The following is an 18,926-nucleotide window of genomic DNA, read 5'->3' as shown; positions in this document are numbered from 1 at the left end:
ATTGAGGGGTAAGTAGTGATCAAGCTCTTCGCAGTTGCTGCGCAATTCAGATAAGTAGCCTGACAATGTCTTCTCCCCCAATTTGAGATGCGATATATTTTGTTTCAACTAATAGATTCTTACACTATTTTGAGCCTGAGAGTAAGTTTGAGTCACCGAATCCCAAATCTGTTGTGCTGTCTTCAAGAAGAGATATCCTTGACTAATATGGGGTTGTATTGAGTGCAACAACCATGACATAACCAAGGCATTCTTAGCGTCCCATTGGTCGTACTTAGAATATGAGTTACTAATTTGTTTCTCCTTTCCATTCAAATAGCCTACTTGTCGTCTTCTATGGATGGCTAGCTTCGCTGACTGAGCCCACTGCAGGTAATTCGTGCCATCAAGTTTGACTGTTGTGATTAGGAGGTTTGGATTTTCATCTCCGACTTGCGAGGATCCAAATCTATTTTTGGTAGACTAACTTGAAATTGCTTCTGACATGACTTTGGAGAGTCTAGATCACACTAAAAAATTACTCGGAAACACTACCAGAATACTTAAAACCTAAGAGGGGCCCTATTGTCGCATTCCAGATGAGAGAAGGGGCCTAGATAGTTGGACGTAACCCTAGGAAACCTGCAAAAAGACCTAAGGTAACCCTAAGAACTTGTGGCAGCCCTTAGGGTGGCTCTGAGGACTCACAGCAGCAACCCAGCACCTAGGGAGAGTGTTCGGGGCTCTCTTTGATCTTCTCGGTTGTCACCAATGCTCTGATACCATGTAGAAATTGATCTAGGGTTTTAAAGAAGATAGAGAGAAAGAGGAGAAGAAATTCTAGAAAATATCAGATTGATTATTTCTCCTTTTGTATTGTTTATATACTTACACAAATAAATGGAAAAGATAGAAAATGACATAAACATGAAAAAATTAAAATAGACATAGACATGAAAAGACTAAAATAGACATAGACTAAAATAAACTAAACTAACAACTGTTAATAGCTTGTACAATATTTCTGTGAAGAAAGGTCTTGCTTTTTCCAATTTCCTTGTGCCCTTTGAAGGAGAGGTAGAGTGGGATATGGGGTTTTGAAGAGCTTTTAATGATTGGGAGGTGCAAGAGTTGGCTAATATTATAAATTGATTGAGTGGTTTATTGTTTTCTGTTAATGAGCATGACAAATGGCTTCGGAAGGCATGAAAAGATGGGTTATTTACAATAAAGTCATTTATAGAGCTTTGCAAACTAGTGTTGATGTGGACTTTCCGGCATTGGCTATTTGCGGCCCAAAAGTCCCTTCAAAGATATCCTTCTTCATTTGGATAGCTTCCTTGGAGAGTATCCTCACACTTGACGGTCATATTCGTAGGGGCTTGTGCACCCCAGATGTTTGCAGCATGTGCTTAAGAGATGGTGAATCTGTTAGTCACTTACTTTTGCAATGCACATTTGCAAGAGATGCTTGGGTGCTCTTTTTCAGACTTTTTGGAATTGTGGACTGCTTACCAAGGACGGTGAAGGATCTTTTAGGCTCTTGGATGCATTTTGGTTTATCTTTCAGATTGGTAAAGAGAATTCTTTGGTTTTTATTACCTTTTGCAGTTTGTTGAGGTGTTCGGAAAGAAAGAAATCAACGGATTACTGAAGGAAGAGCGAGGGATTTTGAAAATTTTATCATGTCTATTAAAGGTTTTCTATTTTATTGGTGTAAAGCCTTTGAGTTTTATTGGTGTAAAGCCTTTGAGGAATTTAAAGGCGTGTTTTTTGATGATTTCGTAGGAAAATGGGATTGGGTTTGTACTCTCTAATTGTAAGCTTTGGTTTTCTTTTTGGCTTTTTTCCTTGTATTTTATTTGGTCACCTCGACCACTATTAATACAATTTGCTTTTACTGATAAAAATAAATAAATCAGGGTCAGCTGAATGAATCCAGTTTCTCCGTTCAATTCTATCCGAAGTCGTGTCATCTATCAATTCAAGTGTGTTCAATCCACTCTCATGATTTCAATGAATGTCATTTTTTGTTCTTCCTCCTGCTCTCATAGAGCCTTGGAAGTTCCTTCTAAGTCAGGCTGTTGTTTGTCTGCATTGCACACGATGAAATCTTCTAAATCAACTTTGCCTTGTTTAATCAGTATTGGGGCTACTTCTACACTTTAATGAATGCATTTATTTCTAATGTTATCTTTTTTAGTCTTTCTGATCGTCCATCTTGGCATCGCCACCTCTTCTGCATTCAATCTATGAACATGTTACTTTTTTAGTGCCAAACATTCAGCTTCATAAATAATACCTGGTCTTACTATTATATTATAAAATTTTCCTTATAGTTTGAATGGGATGTGACCGAATAATTATATTTTTATTATATAAAGATGTTAAGGGCCTACAACACAAGATAAATCACACGTACAAATGTGGGTCGAAACTTAAGAAATAGAAATGGAACAATACCTATCATGACCCTTTATATCTATCTAATTGAAAGCACCCTCGATCCGCGAGGTGTGCGGATCCGCTTTTGATTTTTGAGGTTTGGGGTTTGGGTGATTGGGAGTCGCCACCTAGTTATTATGGTCTAGGAACCAAATATTGACTTTAATAGATAAAACGCTAATCTACAAAGAGAACAGGTTCGAGGATCACATTACGGGGTTGGAAGGTGTTAGACACCAATCCCACCCGGCAAACGCCGGTCTCTATTGTTTCCCAAAAAAGATTACATTACTAAAAGACCTAAAACCAATAAAAAAAAAAAAAGAAGTATACCTAGATGATCGCAATGATTTGTTCTCTTAGAGCTCGTGGAGAGACTCCTCATATGAGATTCCTTACTTTGTTTCCGTCACTGGATCTGCTTCTGATCTCCAAGTTGAGGTATCTAGATCTAAGTGTTTTCTATATTTTTTTGAAGGGTTTCTAGATGTTTTTGAAAGGTTTCTTGATGTTTTTTAAGTAAAAGCTGGGGTTTGGATGATAGGTGGGGAGTTAGGGCTTCAAAATTAGGGTTTGGAGAAGGCTAGGGAGATTTTTTGACCTACTTTTTATAGGGTTTATTTTGACCTACGAAATAAGGTTGTGGAGGCTCCTATTTATAGATTTTTTTTGGAAGAGTTGGTGTTTAATTATGTTTCTTTTAGATAAGGTGAATTAGGGTTTAATTAGGATTTTGACTTAGGTCTTATTTGATTAACTAGGTTTCTTTAGATTAGGGTTTTGACTTTAGTCTTGATTAACTAGGTTTCTTTAGATTAGGGTTTTAATTTTTACGTACAATGAAAGAATATATTTTTGGTTTTTAGAGAACCCCCCTAGTTATATTTTAATTCTTTAGGCCCCCAGATAGAGGGGTCTTTTAATAAATATCAGGGGACTCCACTTAAATAAGTGGGCAACCATAAACAATTTTGCTTGAGAACTTGATTGATTGATTTTCTTCGTTCAAAATTTTAATTTAATTTTATTAAGGTTTTACTTTACATTAATTAATGTTTTAATTATTAATTTCAAAATTTAAAATTTTAAAATTGAAAAATTACCGTTTTGCCCCTGAAGAGAACTTTTGCATTTCAAATCGTTTTTTGATTTTCTGGGATGTTTTGGAATTGATTTTTCGTAAGAAATTCGATGGGATTATTGGTTTGTGTCACTTATGAATTTTTTGTATGAAATGATTGTGAACCTTATGAGGGGTATTTTCGTAATTTTGTCAAATTTGGTGAAAATTGGCGTAATGGTTTATTTGATTTTAATTTGTGGTTTTATGTGTTCGAAAGGATTTTCCTAAGCGTAATGTGGGCTCTAAGGATGTTTTGATGTTAGGGGTATTTTGGTAATTTGGTCATTTTTTAGTGATTTTTATCGTAAAACTTATTTTTATCTGGAAAAATGATGATTTCTATGTTTTGGGTCATATTTTCCTAGCGTAGCGTGGTTTCTACAGTTTTGTTAGTTTGAGATACCTCATCTGAATTTCTGAAACATATCTAGCAACAAAATAAAGCATTGAAATATCGTCCATCATTGGGAACTGTCGCAATCGGGTTGACGAGTTGATTAATCAGGCGAGTGCAAAAATGGGGTGTCTACATTAATCAAAACTTAAATCTAATTGTTTGGATATGAGTTTCAACACTCCCCTTCAAGCTGGTGCGAAGATATCTATCATGCCCAGCTTGGCTATTAACATTTGCAAGCACCATTTATTTCCTAGTCAATACATTTGCAACTTGCCCCTGTGAGGTAATATAAGGAGTACAAATCAGTCCCTGTTGAAGCTTCTCTTCAATGATATGTCGATTCACCTCAATATGCTTGGTCTTGTCATCCAGAATTGGATTATGAGCAATGGTGATGACGACTTTATTATCATAATAAAGACTCATTGGTATTTGACAACGAGTGTTACTGGAATCGAATATACACTCATTTGGTTCAGAATCGCGTTAACCGAATTTCAATTCAAAATCCGACCGATATTATATATCAATATTCGAATCCGATTAACTTATCAGATATCTGATAATACCCGACTTGTTTGATAGGTCAGATTTGAAAACCTTTTACCAAGGAAAAAGACGTTGCTACTAATCTCTAGGAAATTTATGCTGAAAACCATAAAAACTAATCTCTAGGAGATCCTTACAACAACAAAAAATCGTTAAAAAAATACCTATATTGATCTCTAGGAATCCTTAGAAGCATCGTCCCATCTCAATGCCCTCATCTTTAACCTATACCTATTTTATTCTCAAAACCAATTTTCTTCAACATTTCGACCCTTGATTTTTCATCTTCAAAACCAATCTTCAAGCTTAATGCTCCATCTACTTCAGTCTGCAAATGTCAAGGCAAGATATGGTTTTGGGAAATTAGATAACAATGGAATATTGGGATGAAAATCAATGGGTTTCTACAAAGTGTAAATGAAAGATTGAAGATAAGGTTGAATTGGTTCACATAATATTAAAGATCTTGAACATGATGAATTTTGAGAGAAAATGTGGGTTTTTGGGTTCATGGTTGAATATGAGAGACGGAGAGATTTACTTGAACTTGGTCACCAGAGAACATAATGGACAATAGATTCACGTCCGGTTGGACAATATCAAAGCCCAAGTCGACAGATACTTAGAACTTGTTAGAATCATTTTGGATATTTAAATTATGTTTAGTTGTCTGAGTATTTTAAAAGGCAAAACGTAAAAGCATTGAACCATTGTCTTCTATCCTACAATTATCAAAATTTTGAGTCAAACTCAAGCTTTTCTCAAAAGAAAACACAAAAGAAAAATGATCAATTCCTTATTGTGTACATGCTTATCCTAAAGATCCTAGAATTTTAAAGGATTGTTCATTGTTTTGTCTATTGTTTGTCAGTCTATGATCTTTTGTTCGTACAATCCTAATGCAATGTTCTTCCAATTCGATGGTCAATAACTTCAATCAGAGTTCAATGCAAAATTAGGGGCATTTTTTTTGAAAAAACAAAAAAGCCATCTCTGGTAGATGTCGACTATGATTCGAAAAATTCGTCATTGATCACACATGATTTTTTTTATTTAAAAAAAAAGTCTCCTAACTCCAAGTTTGGTGGAGTCTAATACTTGTTATGAGTCTAGATACATGGTAAGCCATTAAACATTGCTAAATCGATTGCAAGCTCTAGAAATTTGGCCCATCCAACTCACACCCAAGAAAAATGGTTTAACCACTCCAAGCTCGAGAAATGTGGCTCCAGGAAGTCCAAATCCTAGAAACAAGAGTTCGACAATTTGAAATCGAGAAATGAGGTTCAAACATGTTTAAGCTTGCGAAGGCTTATTTGTCTCCAAGTCCAAGAAATGACATTTCAACAATTTGAATTTGAGAAAGCAGGTTCAAGCCTGAGAAACATGGCTCCTTCAAGTTCAAGTTTGGGAAACGAGACTTCAACAATTTCAACCCGAGAAACGACGTTCAAGTAGGTTTAAGCCTAAGAAATGCAGCTTCTACAAAACAAAGCTTAAGAAAGGTGCCTCCTTCAAATTTAAGTTCGAAAAATGAGATTCAAATAAATATAATCCAAGAAACGACATTCAAGCAAATCTAATCTTGAGAAATGTGGCTTTTGCAAGTTCAAAGTCCAAGAAATGCGACTTCATCAAATCCGAACCTAAGAAATGAGGTTCAAGCATATCCAAGCCTGAAAACATGGCTCTTGCAAGTTCAAGTATGAGAAAATCAATTTCATCTAATCTAAACCCAAGAAATAATTGCAATTCCAAGTTTGAGAAACTTGAGTTTAACAAGTTCAAACCCTAGAAATGAGGTTCCAGCAAATCAAATCTTGAGAAATGTAGTTCCTACAAAGTTCAAGTTCGAGAAACGTGACTTTAGAAAGTGTAAACCCAATAATCAGGTTCAAGAAAAGTTAAGCCTAAGACTATGCAAAAAATACATAGCTTGAGAAATGTGGCTCCAACAAGTTCGTATATGATAAACACGACTTCAACCAATCCAAACCCAATAAACAAGGTTTAAATATATCCGAGTCTAATAAGCGTGTCTCAAGAAAATTATCACTTATCAAGCACAAGCATGCAATTTAAATCATTTTGATTTTTTTGCAATTGTCAACGAGAGGCCTACTCTAGGACTTAACACATTTTTAAAATCGAAGCGAGTTCTCACTCAAGGATCTGATAATGCTGTTGAACTAGCTACACAAAGTTCTGATAGGACTTAAACAATGAATCTTGCAGGAAAATAATTGATATAGGGTGTTGTGTACATGTATGTATACCCTTGCGGAGAGCAATAGGTAAATCTTCATCAACAGAATTACCCTGATGAATAGAAGAATCAATAATTAGGGACGTTATAGAAATACCTGGACCTGGATATGGGGGAATACTACCTTTATTCATTATAAATATCTTTCTACAATGAAACCCTAGAAGTGTGAAGTCATTTCCTACTAGGACCCATTGAATCTCTAGTATGTTCCTCTTGCATTTGCACAATGGTTCTAAAACCCAACTGAGTCCTATTTCACTCTTGGAGAATCAGAACAGAATTGGAAGGTATCAGCTGAGTTTCCACTATGAGTCGAGACACCCTTCTCCCCTGTTTTGACTTGGCCAAAAACTAATTATCAATGATCGTCGGATCAAATCAAACCAGTTTGGAAGGTTAATTATAGTCATCATTACATTTCCACAAGCAATGATCGTCTTTGCCACTTAAGAATGAAAAATACCTGGATATATTTTTTATGGTCCCCGTTTTCATGGAAAAGCTTAATTATAGTCATCATTACATTTAGATCATTGCTTGTGGAGTTAATTGTGAATTTTCCATGTGTTGTTTTACAGTTCCCTCGGTCAGAATCTGAAAATAAGCGCTTATATTTGGGAGATTTGCTTCGCACTCTCAATTTGCTTCTTCGGATTGCTTTTGTTTACGCTTCTCATTGTCAATGTGCAGGTTATTGCCATTCTGTTACTAAATCCTTATTTGTAATTCTGTGAGCATGGGTAATAGTACCTAAATTGTACTTGTTGATGAAATCGCGACTTTTTTCCTTCATTAATCTAATTGTGACTTTTTCAGTAAGTCACAACTTTTGCAAACTTCATAATCACTTCTCGATTAAATTCGAAATATGAAAAAGAAGATGACCAGTCTCAGATGATGCACTTGTAAAAGGAGATGACCTCGACTAAGTCTGGCCATTTTACTAATTAAGCGTTAGAAAATGAGGATGACATTGAACTTGATGATTTTGACCGATTGATGAATCCTAATTTGGTTGCATGATTGTGATCATTTTATATTTTGAACAATATATATAATATGAGAACGCCACTTTGTAGGAACAATTACGCAGTCCTAATCTTATCCCAATTTTTTTCTTTATATTTTCTCTAATTTCCCTTTACCGATTTATTCTCAAACGCAGACTTGTTGACTATATACATTACTGCCATTATAGACATATCTTCAGCCCAACACTATCAGGTTAGAAAAAGAGATGAACACAGAATTACAAGATACAGAGCAATGGATGTCCTGTAATTCACTCCTAGAGAGCCTGAAGCAGCAGATCAGACAGTGCAGACACTATAATGGGAAAAAAACAAGAAGGATAGTGAAAATCCACCAGGGAAAAGTCTTTTTATCAGTTGTTCATGATCATCTGATCAGATCGACCTTTTAAAAACAAAAAAAAAACACAAAAGAGCTTCTAATTGAGGGTTTTCAGGATGATTGTTCCCCAAACATACGACATAGACCCCGGAAGCACCATTTGTATAATAATGCCTTTTTTCCTTATGTATTCTAGATTTTTTGTTGTAATAGGTGTGAATTTGAAGCCTTCTTTAGTTCTTAATGAACTAAATGTTCTTTGTGCTGTTACAGTCGTATCTCCAGTCCAACACCCTTAGATCAGATGAGATGAGAGTAAAACTGCGAGATATAGAACAGTGGATGTCTCATCGTATGCTCCCCAAGAATCTGAGGGAGCGAATCAGGCGGTATGAACTATACAAATGGGAAAAGACGGGAGGGGTTGATGAAGAAACTCTTCTTTGTAACCTTCCCAAGGATCTCAGGAGGGACGTTAAGCGCCATCTTTGTTTGGCACTAATCATGAGGGTGAGTGCTTCTGCCTCTATAGTTTTGTTTAGCCTATTGTGCCATTACCTTCATGGGGACAACCCCCGCAGTAAGTTCATCCAATACATCCCCCTTTCTGTGATTATGTGCAAATTGGGCGAACTATAAGAATAAACGTCACGACTGGGACTTGATTCTGTTATTTCATTAATGTTCCACTAAAGAACTCACAGGGAGAATTTCTCGTGTCTTGACCAAGTCAAAATTGATTTGTTGAGTTCATAAACAAAATAGAGAACACTGTCATTTGCAGCTGAGGATGGTGACAATTGAAACATGGATACTTCAAACTTAGATGTAAATGCGTTGATGTATCTGCATAAGATAGATTGTAACCTGTGTAATTAACAAATGGATAAGAGTTAGGTACTGAATTGTATTGTCACCAATCATACACCTCAAGCCAAGGTCTACAAACTCAACCAATTTATCCAAGTTGAGTCAACTTCAGTGGGCACTGAATTGAGGCATTCAAATGATTTGAGACTGCCATCTTAACAAGATTGAAAATTTCTCAATAATATACTCATAGCTCAGTTGGTTTGACACTTTGCGAATCAACTTTGAGGTCGTGGGTTCAAGTCCAGCTTACCCATCAAAACAAAAAAAAAGTATATGCTGTTATATGAGTTTTTTTTTTTTATTTTAAAATTAATAAAAGGAATTTATTCAAGATGGAATGGTCGAGGTGACCATTCAAAAGGAGGAAAAAAAACAAAATGGAAAACAACACTTCAGAGTTTCCGGATTGGTTACAAACCAAATCCTATCTACCTATAAGATCTTCAAAAAAAGTCCCCTCTAGCTTCAATACAAACTGAACTCCAAAAAAATAGGAGGCCTAAGACATCAACAATGATCTCATGAACTTGTCTTTCCTTAGCATCAAAAACCCTTGCATCCTTTCTTTCCACAACCCCCAACAAACTACAAAGGGAACAATGCTCCATAACTTCCTCTTGAAAGCTCAGAAACCCATACCCAAGTGAGCTCAATTTTCAAAAACAGCCCACAACGACCTTGGGAGGCAACCCAACGCACCAAAAAAACGAAGGAAGTGAGACCAAATTTTTTACTCTGCCGCACAGTAAAGAAGGACATGGCTCATAGACTCTCCGTCAGCCTTACAGAAGCGGCAGAAGTTGGCTGAGATAATACCCCGCTTCATCACATTGTCCAAGGTTAGAATTTTCCTCTAACCCCCATCTAGATAAAGAAAGCAGCCTTGGAGGGCACTAACGGACCCCCCACACCCCCAAAGCTGGGAAGCACTTTGAAGAAGAGGTCAGATTGTGGTAGAAGAACCTAACTGAAAATCAACCCTTCTTGTTGAGCGTCTAAACTCTCACATGTTTGGTCACCTGATTGCAAACCACTGAACTAAGGATATCTAATATGGAATCCAATTTCCAGTCATTTAGGGATCTCCTGAAACCAAAATCCCACACCACCCCTTTAATAGAGGCATCTAGGAGGTTGGACATCAACCCTTTCTTTGAAGACATAGAAAACAAGCCTGGGAACTGGTCTTTTAAGAAACATGAACACCACCAAAAGATCTGCCCAAACCGCACATTAGTGCCCCTCCCCACTATGTACATTAACTTATCTAGGATGATCTTCTAGATGGCCTTTTAAATGTGCAATCATAGGGAGCACGGACCGGCCCACTCTCCCAACCGAAAGAGCTCTCACAAAGCTTTGCCGCTATTAGCCTTCTCCATAAGCTAAAACGCTCACAAGCGAACCTCCACGGCCACTTCCCAAAGAGATTCTGGTTCATCTTCCAACTCACCACGTGAAATTTTATGTTGCCCTCCTTATTATGCCACAAGAAATCCATGGATTAACTTATTTAGCCTCACCTTCACACTCGTAGGAGTCGAGAAGAAGGATAGATAGTTAGTTCTAGTTTGATTTATATGAATTTATTTCTATTATTCTTTTTGTGTAAGGGCATTTATGTCCATTCCCTTATTATGAGTTATAAATATATACCAAGCTCTCATAATGAGACATTCTTCTTTACAAAGATAAAAAAGGACGGAGAGGGGACACATTTCATCACCCAACTAATCCACATTTGTCCATCCCCATGTGACCCATTGGGTACCTCAAGCTGTTCCAATTGACATGGTCATACGCCTTTTTTAGATAAGCTTTGCAAACCACCTCTAGCACTTGGCCTCTTAATCTTGAATCAATACACTCGTTGGCAATCAACACACCATCTAAAATCCGCCTGCCCCTCATGCATGCTCTTCGAGCTGGGCTAATTATTTCCTCCATCACCAACCTAACTTGGACGCCAACAACTTTGAGATGATCTTATATAGTGCTCTCACTAGGCTTATTGGTTTAAAGTTTGTTGTGTCTTCCACCCCTTCCTTCTTGGGAATCAAAGACATGAAGGTGTTGTTTGAGCCAAAATCAAGTACGTTGTTGTGTTAGAAATCCGCTAAAATAGCTAACAAGTCATCTTTCACCACATGCTAACAAGCCTTAAAGAAACCCATGGAGAAGCCATCTGGCCTAGTTGCGTGCCTTGTTGGTGCTCAGTGCGGAAATTACTTAGAAAACCATTTCCTCCTCAAAATGCCTCTCTAGCCACCCTTGACATTTTCTCGAGATAGTGTCGAAAGCTAACTAGCCGAGAAGAGGTCTAGACAAGTGTTCCTCAATACATAAGGCCTTGTAATACTTCACAATTCCTTGTCTAATAGCTTCCTCCTCCTCCAACCACTCCCCATTAATTTTTAACTTCTTTATATGGTTCACACGGTTGTGGAAGTACGCCATTCTGTGAAAGAACTTTGAATTTTTGTTTCCCTCTTTCAACTACTTGATGCAGGATTTATGCTTCCATAAGAGTCACATTATGGAATTTAGCTCTAAGACTGACTTTGGATGTCTTTTTATTCTTTGAGAGAGTGCACTTCTCATCTTTTTTATTACTTGATACGGGATTGATGCTTCCAACTAACCTCTTCTATAAGAGTCACATTCTGGAATTGAGCTTTAAGATTGACTTTGGAAGTCTTTTCCTTCTCCGAGAGAGTGCACTTCTCTTCCTTATTATCACTTGATGTGGGATTTATGCTTTCAACTAATCTCTTCCATAAGAGTCACATTTTGGAATTGAGCGCTAAGATTGAATCTAAACTTCTTTTCCTTCTCTGAGAGAGTGCACTTTTCTTCCTTCTTATCAAGGTCCTCCAGCTGAGATAGAATGTCCTCAACTCTAACAAAGATCTCCACATGCCAAGCCTTCAACTTTTCTTTGGTAGACTGTCATGCTCCGAATCTGACACTATGTTGACTCGGCAACATGACTAGGAGATGCTCGACCCCACTCCAATATCTTGAGACTCGAGCATAAACCTCAAGGTATGCGGGGGAGAGATCCGCCAACACACAAAACCTATCGGGGTCTAGATACCACGCCTTGGGACTCCCGTGATTCCCAAGGTATGAATTGAGAGTCGATATAACTCAAAGACCGTTCTACCCATACAAATTTCATTTATTTAACAGTAGAAAATATTCACAAAAAGATCCATCTCCCAAGGAAGTCATACCTGTCTTCCTTTCTTGGAACATATCAAAATATTCCCTTTCGGAACATTTACTGGTAAAACAACCTGAATCTAAATCCATTCATCATGAGAAAATTTTTGCATACCTTTTGAGATCGTGAGAACATCTCCGTAGTTATCAACAATTTCTACTGCAATAGTCGCGCTACCAAAACTATCTCTAGTTTCTTTATCTTTATTTTCCTCACAAGCTAGACAATCCCTTTTGATGTGACTATATTCCTTGCAGTAGTAGTACTATATGTTGCCCTTCCCTTTCATTTTGGATCTACTCCTACTATTTTCAGATCCCCTATTCTAAGTGCTTCATCACTGATTCCTTCTACGGATAATCAATCTTTGACCATTACTTTCAAGATTGGGCCCCCTAATAGCATTCGATAGGAGCGTTGCTTTGACATCTTCCAACCTCACTGTAGCTTACCCATATAAAAGAATCGTCAAAAAATTGTTGTAGGAATCTGAAAGTGAGGTAAGAAACATAAGGGCCTTGTCTTCTTCCTCCTACTTAACATCAAATTTGTGCAATTGATCCAAGATTTGATTGAACACATTTATGTATTCCAAGAGATTCATACCATTTGCCATCTTCAAGACATACAATTGCCTTTTCAAAAATAACTTGTGGGTCAAGCTCTTACCCATGTAGCGATTTTCAAACTTCTCCCACAGTTCTAGTATTGATTCCTCCTCCATAACATTAAACAAAATATTATTTGCAAGACAAAGTCGAATAGTTCTAACCGTTATTATCTCAATGTCTTTGCATCTATCATATTATCTAGTTTACTGAACTTCCCTTTCAATGTTCTAGTCAGGTCTAGTTGAACCATGATGTCCTTCATTCTTCTTTGCCACAGATTGAAACTGTCATTCTCATTGAATCACTTGACCTCAAACTTTATGTTTGAACTCTCCACTGCCATCATATTAAATCCCAAACAAAAAGAGAGTACGATCTCAAAAAACATAGTCGATATGTACTAACACTCCATACAAATCCAATTGGCTTTGATACCAATTTATGAAACGATGTAGTAAAGAGAACCAAAAATAGAAATCACTTGTGAAATATGCAAGGGTTTATGTGGTACGGCAACGATGCCTACGTCCACGGATCAGAACCAATCTTTTTTACTAAGAAATCAAAGGAGAACAATACAAGAAAAATACCCAAGGTTTTCATCCCAAACCCAAACCCTAAAACCCTTGTACACACCTTTCTCTTTATCTCTCAAACCCTAGAAGAAGAAAACTTGTGTTTTTGTAACTCTAGAGATCTCTATTTATAAAATCGGAGGTTACTAAAACGTTTCTATTTCCTTAAAAATAGAAACCCCAAAAACAAAAAAAATCCAAAAAAAAAAAATTACATAATTTTGTTTTAGTAACCTTAAAAAAGGAAACATAATACAAGACAATTACACAACTAGTGCCATTAATTTACCAATGAGGGATCCTAACATCGTTGGCCTTTTAATGCAGGCTAGATGCCTTCACCTGTCTTGATTTTCCAGTCTAGCATGATAACCATTGACTTCTATGGAGAGCGTGGGGTCGTTCGCAATATGCCATCTTTTCCAGCCGAAGTCGTTGTTTAGTAATAGGGTCAGTGACCCAATTAAATCTAATGGCAGTCAACCAGTTGACGACTAAGGTCTAATAAGAATCCATGTCTACAAGTTTGAAACTAGCGTCTAATGCCTATCAAGCATGCGTGCAATTTCAAATCCCTCTAGCTATTAACCTCAACCTCTTTACAACCAAAACCTCGGAAAAAGTATAACTGATACTTCCTAGATTTCGTTGGGACTGACTACCTCCATGACATCCCATACCACCAAGCAGCAAGTCAAACCCATCGACAACCTGGGTAATTCTTCATTTTCGAAAGAGCCAAGGGATTACCTGCAAGGTAGTTTCATGGACCTTTTCCGGCTCACCAATGATATTAAAATAATATAAGTGTCTTACTTGTGAAAAATTTCAACACAATCGTGAGATGATAAATTATCAAAATAATAATTTGTTTTAATTTCGGTTCGTTAAATTAAAAGAAAATAAAAAACACGAAAATAAAACATTACAACTTGTCCATGGATACCTAGGAATCGTCCATCAATTCCAATGTCATGTTCCATCTCCAAGTACACACTGAATAACCCATTCATAATCATAACAAGTTTACTATCCATATCCAAGATTGATCATCAACCATATCACTCCTAAACTACACCTCCAAGTATCCATGTGACGAGTACACACAACCATAGCTCATCTATACATGCTTCGGAAATGTACATAGTCTACTTATATTGTTTGAAAATAGAGAAGATTTTTATGTAATGGAAAAAAATATTTCATAGCAAGAACTAAGAGGCTTTATGTTATAAAAAAAAACTTTTTATAGAAAATTTAAGAGGTTTTAGGTTATAAAACATAAACATTTCATGGTAAAAATAAGGTATTTTTATGTTGTAAACCATACATTTTTCATGGTAAAAAGGAGGGGCCTGTGTGGATTGACTTTTCTAAGTACTTTTGACTTTTGCGGGGAGTCAGAAGCACTTTGAAGGTGATTGGATAAATAACTCCTGGAAAGAACTACTTTACTATGGAGTCATTTTAGTGTTTTTTCATGGAGTATCAATGCTGCTACTTCTCTAAACTACTCTTGCGTGGAGCCACAAAATATTGTCAAAATGACAGGATTGGGACAAGTATGCCCCTCATAAATTTTGAAAATTACAAACCTACCCTCAAAAAGGCAATTGGAATAATATTATATTACTATCCATTGATATGGTGGTAGTCTTTTGGTGTAACATTTGGGACAAGTATACCCCTCATAAATTTTGAAAATTACAAGCATACCCTCAAAAATGCAATTGCAGTATTACTATATTACTATCCATTGATGTGGTGGTAACTTTTTGATGTAGCATTTGGGACAAGTATGCTCCTCATAAATTTTGAAAATTACAAGCATACCCTCAAAAATGCTATTAAATAATATTTTATTATTATCCATTGATGTGGTGGTAGCCTTTTAGTGTAGCATTTGAATTTGGATTTCTAGCTCCCCCAATTGCTCACTCAATGATTTATCCATGAGCATTTCAACCATGGTTGAAATTTTCTTATTGCAAGATTGATGTGAACAATTACACACAAATTTACTATCCATTGATGTGGTGAAAGCTTCTTCATATTTTTAGTGGTTGTATATATTTGCTCACAATATCTTCTATTTGTTTATAATTGTTGGGTGTTTATATTAGTTTTTATGGATAAAAACAATAACTTTTATTTATTTTGAAGAATAATTTGTTGAGTTATAATGTTAAAAATAGTAATTAATACTTATTAGGGCATTTTAATCATTTTAACATAATCCAAAATAGTTTCCAAACACAAAACTCTATTAAAAGTACTTCTGACAGTACTTTTCAGAACCTGCATCCAAACACACAACAGTTATCCACCTACTCCAGACAGTACTTCAAAAAATACTTATGAAGTACTTATGTTCTAAGTACTTGTGGTTCCTGTATCCACATGGGCCCGAGGTATTTTTATATAGTAAACATAAGTAGTGAGAGCTTTTTAGGTTATAAAACATAAACATTTTTTTTGTAGGAAGAATGATGTATTTCCATATGGTAAAACTGAAATGTTTCATGGTAAAACTGAGATATTTCTATGTTATAAAACACAAATATTTCATGGCAATTATGAGAAGTGTTTAGTAGGATTTCTATCGTTGTTCTTTCATAGACTAATTATGATCGTAATGTCTAATAAATTGAGAAAACAGTCCATAACTTAAAGTTTATAAATTTAAGGATGAAACTTTCTTCTCTCATGATTTATATCAAATAACCAAATCATGCACAACTTAGTCATGAAAACTATTCTAAAGTATGGCTTGTGAATTATAAAATACACTATTATTCCCTCCTATGTTAAAGAAGTTGTATGAAGTAGATTTTGAAAATGATTTGTTTTTAAAATCAGTAATGCAAGCATTAGAAATATGCTAGGTGCCCTACCTAGGGTGAGAAGGTACCTACTTACCTTCTCAAATTGCATGCATGACTCGTAAAAACCCCATTCTTTGACCTCGATTTCATGCTCTGGTTTCGCTACCTTGAGTTATTTTTGGGTTGAAAATACACCCAAGACTCCATAAAATATGAAGGACTATGGTTTATATTTGAGTATGTTTGACTATATCTTCCTTTAGCTTGCCTAAGTCTTGAGTGGATGTGTCTCTCTTCAAGAATGTTCGAGGAGAGACTCCTATGGTGAGTTGAAGCTAGAATTTTTTTGTGAAGGGAGACCTTAATGAACAATGTGGTGTACAAATAATAAGAGTAAGAATTAGTTAAAAAAAGGTTGAATAGAGAAAAGTAGTGTAATTGCTCCCTAAGTTCTAGAGAATTCTTTTGGTGGGTAAAAGGGTCCAAGTCCTTTGAACATTGTCAAATTACATTGATCTGTAGGTGCATGACATATAATTATCCACAAGAGGAGGGTAACAATGGTCAATTACCTTGCTTTAAGTCTCAACAAACTAAGGTTAGGGAGGTAGACTCTTGAGTAGGCCACAAGGAGTCCACCCTTAAGGATTCAAAAATTTACAATAGAACCAAGGAAGAAAACCTTAAGAGAAAGATTAATGAAGGGGTAGAGAGGGTAATTTACCTTGATGTCTCTTGGAAATGAAGGAAATGGGTCATGGTGTAAAAACACAAAATCTGTAACACATGGGGGGTGAGAATAAAGAAAATAACAAAAAACAGTCTGGTCCTTGCTTGAGGCATGGACCAGAGAAAAATTTCAAGGGCCTTGGGGTACCCACGGCTAAGGCAAAATTTGGCTTGGTCCATACCTTAGGCACGGACCAGGTCAGATTTGGGTTTCCTTGCTTTGGGTCTTCTTGGAATGTACCTCTTTTGGACTTTTAATAGATTTTTGAGGACAAGCTTTTATCCTGCATGGTTCTGGGAGCTCTCAAGCTCAGTCCAACAAAATTGGGGTGTCTACATCCACCCTGAAATCCTTTGTCTCACTACCATCTCTAGTTTAGATCTGAGTGGTTTTCCTTTTATATCAGTTTGAACTGTAAGACCTAAAATCTCATCTTGTTGTTTTAGTTTTTCAAGAAACCAAAATAGAATTGAGACATTTTGAAATATTTAGAAAGTATTGAAACATTCCAAATAAAAAAATAATATTTATTCATAAGTAAATACTGTTTACCATGAAAGTTTGGACTAAAAACACATTTTTTCGTATTGATACGCTTTAGTTTTTGATGCAGGATGGATTGAAACCGTCTAATATGATGAAGTGAGATCAAAAAAATTAATTGCTGAAATAATAAGTACGGATATTATGATCTGAAACTACCATAAATTTAGAAATACCTAATAAATATTCAATAAATTGTTCTAGGTCCCATGTAATTCTGCAGTGTTACCTCCTAATGTTAAATTAAGGGATCTTAAAGTAAGTTAGAACTTCCAACTAGCCTAGGGTATTAATCTAGTCTCAATGGTAAGCTTATTAAACATAATCAAGAGTTTCAATGATGACCAAGGACCAAAGATGTAATCAATAGGTGTCAATTTTGGTTATATTGGAACAAGGTACGCCTTGCTTTCTCTAAAAAGAAATTCCACCTGTATTTGCAATTAAAATAAGATGAATAAGGCATAGAATTAATACACCAGGGGTTTAGGTTTATGGGATAATGTTGGATAGGTTTTGAAAGATTTAGGAGGGTTAGACAAGGGTTTTGGTAATGATTTTTATTGCTGAAATTAATTTCAACAGGGTAAAAATCAAAACAAAGAAGAATTAGGGCTTATTTAGGGTCAAAATTTCAGTTCACAAGGTCTGATCGGTTTCTTGGAACAAAAAGAAGGTTTGGCAAAGGTATAGGGGCAAGATTGATGGGTTTAAATCAATGAAAACAGAAAATAAGAAAAGAAAAATTCCTTTACTTGTGTAGCTAGAGAAACTAGATGATACTTTGGTCTCACACCAAGATCCAAATCTGAAGAAAATCTATTTTTTTATTCATAACATTCATCATTAGAGAAAATTTACCGCAAAGAGTTCTTTTATAATAACTATGTAGAAGATTAGATTAGGGTTTAGAGAAGAAAAGAATGGAGAAAGTGGGAGGAGTCGAACTTGATTCTCCCACTATGAACCATGGTATATATATAAAACTAGAAAAAAAATAAAAGTACACATATGCCCATATGGCACATATATAAAATATCGATACATCCAACACTCCCCCTCAAATTGAAGAATAGTTATCATATAATCCTAGCTTGTTACTCATAAAAGCCACCATATCACTTTCCAACGACTTAGTAAACAGATCAACCAGTTGATCTTTAGACTTGACATATGTTGTGGCAATCTCCCCACTCAGAAGCTTCTCACGAACAAAATCACTGTCCAACTTGATATGATTCATCTGCTCATGAAACACCGGATTGGAATCTATATGCATGACTATTTGCTTATCACATAAAAGACTCATTGGTGTCTATTGTGAAACCAATCTCCTGAGAAAAAATTTCGACCAAATAAGTTTACAAGAAGTATGAGACATGGCTTTATATTCAGCTTTTGCCATTGATCTAGTCACCACTGTTT

General features: G+C 35.9%; 1 protein-coding gene across 3 annotated transcripts in view; it reads left to right on the top strand.

Moving 5' to 3' along the window:
* The window catches only part of LOC147390982 (cyclic nucleotide-gated ion channel 1-like), a 63,971-nt gene that overhangs the window by 38,809 nt on the left and 6,236 nt on the right, over window positions 1-18,926 (top strand). For all 3 annotated transcript variants that reach the window (XM_086459412.1, XM_086459411.1, XM_086459413.1), the window contains 2 exons: window positions 7,344-7,455; window positions 8,392-8,628. In XM_086459412.1, the coding sequence (XP_086315538.1) occupies window positions 7,344-7,455; window positions 8,392-8,628 (349 nt within the window). The remainder of the gene's footprint in view (window positions 1-7,343; window positions 7,456-8,391; window positions 8,629-18,926) is intronic.

Source organism: Akebia trifoliata, chromosome 11, assembly GCF_017979445.1.
Source record: "Akebia trifoliata isolate Shusen 1 chromosome 11, ASM1797944v1, whole genome shotgun sequence".
Lineage (NCBI taxonomy): Eukaryota > Viridiplantae > Streptophyta > Magnoliopsida > Ranunculales > Lardizabalaceae > Akebia > Akebia trifoliata.
This window is presented reverse-complemented; position numbering and strand designations above follow the sequence as displayed.